This window comes from Vollenhovia emeryi, unplaced genomic scaffold, assembly GCF_000949405.1.
Source record: "Vollenhovia emeryi isolate VEMERY1.0 unplaced genomic scaffold, V.emery_V1.0 DF940144.1, whole genome shotgun sequence".
Taxonomy (NCBI): Eukaryota; Metazoa; Arthropoda; class Insecta; order Hymenoptera; family Formicidae; genus Vollenhovia; species Vollenhovia emeryi.
In genome coordinates, this window is record NW_011966222.1 from 2,857 (window position 1) to 12,210 (window position 9,354).

Consider the following 9,354-nt stretch of genomic DNA (forward strand, 5'->3'; position numbering starts at 1 on the left):
CGCAAGTGGACACCGCTCATATGCACACGGTAAAAGTTGCACACCGAAAAGTGGACACGGCGCAAGTGGACACCGCTCACTTGCACACGGTAAAAGTTGCACACCGAAAAGTTGGACACGGCGCAAGTGGACACCGCTCACTTGCACACGGTAAAAGTTGCACACTGAAAAGTTGGACACAGCGCAAGTGGACACCGCTCATTTGCACACGGTAAAAGTTTGTAAGGGAACCCTCTTCTTCACCTTGCTAGTTGAGGCCTCAGATTTGGGTTGCCTTTGTATTCAAGATTAGAGATAGCACCAAGGAAGGAACTCAGTGGAATAATCGAATAATTCTTTATTCTCCTTCCGCCATGCGAGTTAGCGTGGTCGGCATGTACACTCTAAATCCTATTTTTATAATCGCTATTACACCTTTGTGATCTCAAAGATCCGCAATTTCGCCCGTCCCCAGTGATGACAGTAATAATCCCGTCGTATCGCGATACGATTTTATCGCGAAGTCATGAAATATAAAGAGAAGGAAAAACTATATGTTGAACTGGTATTCGTTCTGTTTATGATTCGAAACCACACCGGTCATACGAAAGTCATCGGCGGTATACAATTCTCATCGGCAATTTGGTCGCTCGTGAATATCTACTTTATAACATAGTAATTAGGGCGAAGAGGAAGATGTGAGATTCGTAACGGCTACTCATCTACAAATGATGCGGGTCCCTCGATGGCTCTTTCTCCTGCTCCGGAGCCATTCGCGGGTCACGCAGTGACGCTCGGTATACCTCTGGACAGCGGCCACGACTTCCAAGATGATAATCGGCGACCCGTGGTCGACTTATCGAATCAGCATCCACGTACCAGACGTACTTGCACAAGCTCAATAGACCTCCACGTACCCAGACGTACTCGTATTAGCTCAATAGGCATCCACGTACCCAGACGCAATCGTACAAACTCCGAGCGGCCGCGTCGCACCTGTTGTCTCCGCCGTGGCTCCGGAACGAAAGAGGCCGAGATCATGCGCGCTATCACCTTCTCTGCTCGTAGATCTTCGAGCATGCGAATGATCCGGTCCTCCCACTGTACCCTGAGTCCCGCTCGTGGGGACCGTGTTCAACACTCTCACAAGTTGCACACCGAAAAGTGGACACGGCGCAAGTGGACACCGCTCACTTGCACACGGTAAAAGTTTCACACCGAAAAGTGGACACGGCGCAAGTGGACACCGCTCACTTGCACACCGTAAAAGTTGCACACTAAAAAGTTGGACACGACGTTGGTGTGGACACCGTTCATGATAAAAACTATATAATCAGGTGTCTTATCACATTTTGTAATTGTAAATATTTAATTTGACGTTTTAACGTTTAAAGTTACAATATCTGCCAAAGCGTGAAATACAAATATTATATCGTGACACTTGTCATGTGATAACAAACAAAATGAACGGTGTTATTGTCATGATTATCTCTTGCTTTTAGAACAATTTTGCCTATTCTGTGGGAACAGAGGAAATATGGCGTAATTAGAAGGAGGACAAGTAAGGATAAGTTTAGAGAACACTTATAAAAACAGAAACGATACAAAATTTTATTCGGGTGTGTGTATTCTTTTTGATAATTTTCTGTAATTATAGTTTTTTTTATTATATATAACAGTGTATAGTAACACTTGTGTCAAATTATTATCTTGTGTTGTAACTTATTATCGAATATAAAAATAATATTTAATGTTTTATAATTATAGTATCACCAAACTTTTTCTAAACTTATGATATAAAATCGCAGTATCTAGCACACTACATGTAACAATATTATAAGAGGTAGTCAATCTTTGTAACGCACGTTTGTACGAAATAAAATCTATTTTAAAACAAATTATATATATTTATTAGAAAAAACTGACTTTAAGAAAATTGAATCGCACAACCATTCTTTTAAAACTAATAATCATTACTCTAGAAAGCAAACTGGATAAATGAAAAGATGTAAGCCAATTTGTAGAGAAATTTTGAAACCAATTTGATAAAATAACAAACAGTTATCGTAAAGTAATTATTTTATCAATAACAGTAAATTGAAATAATTTTGTCTACTTTTCATCACTTGCATCTTTATATTATCAACATACAAACTATAAATGACTTAATATTTTACGAGCTTAAACCCTTTTTTGGACAGCACAACTCGCAATTTTGCGCGCAAGACGTAATCAAATTACATAAGATATTTAAAATATCTTTAAAAAATAACATATTGCAAAAGCGTCTCTTAATTCTAAATAAAATAAAATAATTTTGTCTTATCAAGTAATACCGCGCTTTGAAAACTATTAGAGAGCAATCTGTACGAAAAATATTGCTTTTTTTTTACGTGTGGAAATCCTTTATGGATACCCGGGCCCCCCTCCGGGAAGGGAGTTTACATTAAGTGGCCCGGGTTATGTGGGTCTGCCCCCCTAATGGCGATCGGGTGCGGCCGCTGACATTGCGACCGCTGGGCTTACCGCACTAAAACCACACGGTGAACTGCGCTGTGCTTTACTTGGGGGACGCCCAGGACTTGGCAGAGCCATTACTTCTGGACGCCCCCCGCACCGGCCCGCCGTTTGATGGGCGGGCCGCTGCGCTCCCTCCCCCGTTGGTGTGGGGGAGGGGGGACTCCTCCCCGCAGGGGGAACGAAAAATATTGCTCAACATATATCTCATGAACTTATAATTCGAATATAGTTTTCATAAGGTAGATTACATATCGGACATCGCTTAGCTCCTAAGCGTTCAATACATTGGTAACAACAAACGAAATGACCACAAGGTATGAAAATGTGGGACCGTTCGTTAGTATAACACACCGTGAAATGTTTGAGGAAGAATTTTCTTTCGATGTGCTTTGACTAGCCTGCAGAGTCCAGTCCACAGCATGAAATGGATGATCTTCTATCGAGGCATTGTTCTCGTTTGAGTTCGTTGACAAATATCCGTAATCGTCTTCCGGAACCTCAAATACTGATGCGTCTATGAAATATAAAAGAGTTAAAGGTGAGTAAGAATATAGCCTTCTAATCTATAGATGAAATAAATCTAGAGCTCTATATGAGATTTTAGCTTGATTTTATACGAGTATCTTGAAACAAGTGATGTTGTAATATTACCTTGCGTATTTGTGAGTTCAATATCCGAAACAGAAGTATTACTATTTGTCTGTAATTCCTCATGTTGCGTCACTTGTATTGTCTGTACCATTTCACGTGTAACTTCTGTCCTCTGTGTTCGCTGCTCTCCCAGCGAACGCGCTAATCGCTCGGTTAGAGTCAGGCGATAAGGAAATGGACGGGCAGGGGAGGCCGCACGACACTTGAACAAGTCCGGGCAATCACAGCACCTTTATTCACAAGACACTGTTCGTACACGTGTAAGAATACTCGCTCCCTTACGACTAAAGTGCTCGTATAAGACGGCGAGCATATGAAGTAAGAGAGCGTGGATAACTTGATGAGTTCCGGAGACAATCCTTTTCGCAACTGACTAAAAGGCCGCGCACAGGAATGCGTACACAACCCCTGTTCAGCTCCCCGCGCGAGCTTCTCGATCCACCCGAGGGAGAGAGAACGGTATTGTTTGGAGCGAGAAATCGGCTAAACATGAGGAACGGAATTCGTCGCAGCGCCGGTTGCGAGGCGGCCGCTAGACTCTCGTTCCCGCTTGAACATTCCGCCCGCCTCGTCCAGGAGACGAAATGTAGCCAATCTGCAACGCTTAGGGCTTGTCCTCTGTCTGGGTTCCCGAAACTGGCAGAGGGACAACCTTGGTGATCGGGCGGGTCAGCGTTGTTGACGACGTGTCTAGAGACACGACCCGCGTCAGTCCATCGCCGCCGGGGTGTACTTGGCGAACTCGTCCCAGCGCCCACTTGGCAGGGGGTTGTAGTTCGTCCTTGATGAGGACCAGTTCTCCTGGCTGGACGTTCTCCAAACGCTGTCTCCATTTTCCCAGCTGCTGGAGATGATGCAGGTATTTTCGGGACCACCTGGACCAAAAATGATCGCGCATGTTAGTAACAAGTCTCCAGCGTAAATTGAGCGACCTTGGTGGGTCCGTCAGGGTCGAGGGTCTCGGTACATTGACTTGTGCCTCTCCGATCAAGAAGTGACCGGGCGTTAACGCGGCTAAGTCGCTCGCGTCTCCGCTCATCGGATGCAAGGGGCGTGAGTTGAGGCACGCCTCGATCTCACTAAGGAGTGTAGAGAGCTCCTCGTAAGTCAGCGTGTGTGACCCAAGGACTCGACGAAGGTGGTGTTTGGTCGACCTCACACCCGCCTCCCACAGCCCACCGAAGTGAGGGGCAGAAGGGGGGATGAAGCTCCACTCGGTGCCATCCGCTGCGAGTTGGTTCCGACACATCTGGAAGGACTCCGATGCTCCCTTGAACAGGGCACGAAGCTCTTTGTCCGCCCCGTGGAAGTTTGTGCCGTTGTCGCTGACGAGCCGTGAGCAGCGACCGCGTCGAGCGACAAAGCGTTTGAAGGCCGCTAGAAATGAATCAGTCGTTAAATTAGAGACGGCTTCCAAGTGTATGGCCCGGGTAGCCATGCAAACAAATAAACAAATATAGCCTTTGTAGGCCTTGTGACCTCGGCCTTTCGAGGTACGTAAGAGGATCGGCCCGGCATAGTCTACACCGGTCGTGTTGAAGGGTCGCGTCGGAAGGACTCGATCTGCCGGGAGTTGGCCCATCTGCTGAGTGGCAGTCTGACCACGGAAACGCGAGCATGGCACACAGCGGTGGAGCTCAGCGCGGATTAGTGACCTGGCATGGACGACCCAGTATTTAGGGCGGAGTACGCTGTGTGTCAGCTGGGATCCCCCGTGCAGCGTCCTTTGATGGGCATCCCGCACCAGCAGCAATAATAAGGCGTTATTTCTCGCTAGGATCACGGGGTGTCGTTCATCGTATGAAAGCGAGGCGCGTTCCAAGCGGCCACCAACCCTAAGTAAGCCGTCTGGTCCAAGTATGGGACGCAGAGCCGCTAAGGGCGATCTCTTGGGCAGTGATGCGCCTGTGGAGAGTCGTTCAATCTCCCCGGCGTAGTCCTGCGCCTGGGCGATCCGAAGCCATCGTAGAAGGCTGTCGTTAAGCTCAGCGGTTGAGAGACCGTTGCTCCGCGACGTGTTCGGCCTCCTAAGAAGTCTAAGGCAGAAGGCTGAAACTCTTATTAATTTAGTCGGAGAGGAGAATCGGTCGAGTAACTCGTTTCTACCCCCGGTTGGTTGAACGACAGTAGGGAGGGCTTGTCGCTCCTCGCCTCCCTCCTCGCCTCGCGCGTCGCAGGGCCAGCACTCGCTAGGGAGCTCGAGCCATGGCGGACCTTTCCACCACAAGCGTAAGTTCGCTAATTCGGTGGGTGTAAAGCCTCTTGTGGCTGCGTCCGCCGGATTCTCCGCTGTGGACACGTGTCGCCAGCATCCGGCTGGGACAATGTCGTGTATTGCAGCTACTCGGTTGGCCACAAACGGCTTCCAGCGTGATGGATGTCCCTGCAGCCAATGGAGTACCACTCTGGCATCCGTCCAACCATATAGGCGGTCGCCGGGATGTTGAGACCTTTGGCGGCGAGCGAAAGAAGTCTAGCCGTTAGCAGAGCCCCGCGGAGCTCAAGTCTAGGGACTGATAACGGCTTCACCGGCGCTACTTTGGTCTTTGCCATCAAGAGACAGGCTGCTAGATGGTCCGCTGGTCCTGGTCCACGCACGAAGACCGTGGCTGAGTACGCTCTCTCCGAGGCGTCCGAGAAGCCGTGTAGCTGGACGGAGGACAGGTCCGACACTCCGGTCCATCGAGGAATTCTCAGGCCCTCGAGGTCCGGCAAGGCGGCGGCGAATCGTCTCCAGCGCTCCTCCAGAGGTGGAGGTAATCGCTGGTCCCAATCCAGCCCGGTAGTCCAGAGATCCTGGAGGAGGATTTTTGCCCCGACTAGTGCAGGTGCGGCCCAGGCGGCGGGATCAAACAGTCGCGCTACGTCCGACAGGATCGTCCGCTTGGTGGGCGAGTCCAAGGATGTTAATGTCGGGACTGCGCGTAGTCGTAGAGTATCCTGAGTAGGAGTCCAAATGATGCCAAGCGCTCCAACGCAGTCAGTTCTGGTGAAGAGCCGCTCGGTGGAGGGCCCATCATTCGGTTGGAGAGCGGCGTGCGAAGCGGCCCATTTGCCCAGCGGGAAACCGCCGGAATTGAGCAGTCCTGCAGTCTGCCGCTGCACCTCCAGGGTGTCGTCGATTGTGCTGGCGCCTGCCAACACGTCATCCACGTACATGTGTGAATGTACGACTTGTGCACCCCGCGGAAAGCGTGAGCTCTCGTCTCGTGCAAGTTGCAGCAGTGTGCGGTGGGCCAGATACGGCGCTGAAGCCGTGCCGTAGGTGACCGTCGTGAGGCGATAGTCCAGCAGCCTGCCAGACGGATCCGCCCGCCATACAATGCGTTGAAGGTCCGCATCGTCGGGGTGGATGCGTATCTGGCGGAACATCTTGACGATGTCCGCGGTGAATGCAAACTGGAAGAGTCGCCATCGCGTGAGAACAAGCCAAATGTCCGCCTGCAGTTTCGGGCCCGGGAGCAGCAGGTCATTGAGAGAGGCTCCAGAGGACGTGCGAAACGATGCGTTGAAGACCACTCGTATTTTGCCTTCAGGATCCGACTGCTTGACAACGGCGTGATGCGGCATGTAGTATACCTCTCGACGCGCGTCGTCTTGAGCGACGTGCTCCATGTGGCCTAAGGTAAGATAGGAATCCATGAACTCCTGGTACTTGGTTTTGAGCGGTGGGTTCCGCTCTAGGCGCCGCTCTGTTGAGAGTAGCATCTTCAGAGCGCCGGGTCGCGACTCGCCAAGGCCGACGGAGGATGTCGTCGTACGAGGCAAGCGGACTAGGTAGCGCCCCTCTGGGCTGCGAGAGTGAGACTCCGCGAATATCTTCTCGCACTCAGCGTCTTCCGGAGTAGGCACGGCGTCTCCCGAGACCTCCTCTATCTCCCAAAACCGCCGTAGTTCGGAATGGAGATCCTGAAGGGTGATAGCGTGATGGACAGCGGCTGTGCTTCCTGACGTGCCATCGTGTTCCGATATCGGCCCCATGAGCACCCATCCGAAGACCGTGGAATGAGCGGAGGGGTCTCCTGTGGCGCCTCGCTTGACGCCACCTTGAAGGAGAAAACCATAGACGTCCGCTCCTAAGACGATATCAACTTTAGACGGTTGGTCGAACTCAGGGTCGGCCAGTTCGAGCCCGCGCAAATGCGGCCACTCTCCTCTCTGAACCCGCCTTCTCGGAGTGAGCGTGGTAAGCCGGGGTAGTACTAGGACCCGCGGCAAGGCGACGCGCATCGAGGGGGAACGGATAGATCCGACCAGCAGTGAGACTGAGTGGGTCGCGCGACCCGTGTTAACGCCTTGTAGACCGCAGACGGTTACGTTGGCGCGTCTTCTCGACAGCTTGAGCTGTTGAGCTACGCGCTCCGAAACGAACGACGCTTCAGAGCCCGAATCGAGCAGTGCGCGGGCGGTTACGCTTTGTCCAGCGTCTGCGTAAAGCTTGACGATGGCTGTGGCAAGCAATACGGTGCCCGATACAGAGCTCGACAACGCGGTGACCTCTGTGGGGTTACTTGAAGGGCTCGGCTTGTCGCTCGCCGTAGAAGCGCAGGCCGGCTTGTCCGCCTTGGGATGAACCGCTTCTGAGCTACCGCCGTGCAGCAACGTGTGATGAGGTTCGTTGCAGAGACGGTATCTGTTGCTGGAAGGGCACGCCGCGGCAACGTGGCCTTGCCCTAGGCCTTGCCTCGAGCAGGCCTTTCGTTTGCGGACCTGTTCGCGTCGATTTTCGACGGAAAGAGCCTTGAACTTCGTGCACGAGCGCATCGCGTGTTGCTCCCGACAGAGGGGACAAGAGATGCTCTTGTCGTTGGATCCAGTGGACGTCGCGTTCAACGATACGTCATCTCGGCTGCCGGAGCGCCTCGGTTTCGCTGTCTTTGCGGCAACCGGTTGAACGCGAGGGTTGGCTGCATCGAGGGCGCGCGCGCGAGACGACAGAAAGTCCTTCAGGTCAGAGAACGACGGGAAGTCCTGGCTCAGTTCGCGAGAGGATTCCCAGAGCAAACGCGTTGATGAATCAAGCTTCTCTATTAAAATATGGACGAACCAATGTCCCAGTGATCGACCGGACGGCCCATGGATTTGAACGAGCGTTGAGCTTGATTCACGGTGCTTACTAAGCGATTGATTTCCGCGGCACACGGTTTTGTGATCGGCGTGGCAGAGAGCAGGGCACGCATGTGTGTCGCCATCAAAACGCTCTTATTATCGTAGCGAGAGACAAGCTCCTCCCACGCCGAAGTGTAACCTTGTGCGGTAATTTCGATATTCGCGATGACAGCCGCCGCGCCGCCCGTCAGATTGGCCTTCAAATATTGGAGCTTCTGAATCGGAGCGAGTCCGACGTCATGCACGAGCGACTTGAATAGGTCTCGGAACCCCTCCCAGGCTTGTAACGGAGGCGACCGGGGAGGCGCAACCGGAATTCGAAATTCCGGGAGCGAAAGAGATAGAAATAGAGGCGCGGCCGTTAGAGAGAGACGGCACTATCAGCTGTGGCTGGAAAATCGATAATGCGCGGTTGCCGCGTCGGCGGCAGCCGGCAACGCCGCGCCTGCCCCCGCCGCCTCTCCCCGCGCGCCTACGTCCGGGGGGTATAAAAGCCCCTCCGGAGCGGGCGCTTTATCTCAGTTTTGCCTCGGTGCTCCGAGCGACAACACCGGGCAGCGGGTACCTCCGCTGCAGGTATAAGCCGGAGTTGAATGGGTGCTCCTGTCTTCGGCTATATATTATACCAGTCCGGAGCACACAGCGGAGGCTCTACTCCGTCGTGGGCCCCGTCCCGCAGTAGCGTACGCCTAACGGGGTGCTCCTCGGCGTACACATGCTACAAATCTTTCCCGTACCGGTCTCCTGATTCCGTCCTGACTCCGTTTCCCCCGTGACAGCGGGTACCGCCGTGGTTCGCGGGGAGGAAGTGATTCCGCAGTAGCGTACACCTAACGGGGTGCTCCTCGGTGTACACTGGGGAGCAATGATTCGCTGGGTCATAGTAGTAGTTATAATTTATCGACGTGATTTACCGTTGGGTCGAAAACGATCTTAAAACGCGCACGACATACAGAAATGTCAAAATATGTATATAACAAGTTAAAACAATTTTAATTCTGCAACTTTAACTGTTAAAAGTTTTAATTCTGCTTGTTATTTACACATTTCTGTGTCGCGCGCTTCTTAAGATCGTTATCGGCAAGTCACGTCGAT

At 51.9% G+C, this 9,354-nt stretch overlaps 1 protein-coding gene across 1 annotated transcript; it reads right to left on the bottom strand.

The window, feature by feature from the left end:
• Positions 1-3,754: 3,754 nt before the first annotated feature.
• LOC105556279 lies at positions 3,755-9,141 on the bottom strand. Its single transcript, XM_012003362.1, has 3 exons — positions 8,997-9,141; positions 5,511-8,177; positions 3,755-5,466 (listed from the first exon to the last, which is right to left on the bottom strand). Exons 1-3 carry the CDS (start codon positions 9,139-9,141, stop codon positions 3,755-3,757), a joined length of 4,524 nt encoding a protein of 1,507 aa, XP_011858752.1.
• Positions 9,142-9,354: the final 213 nt, after the last annotated feature.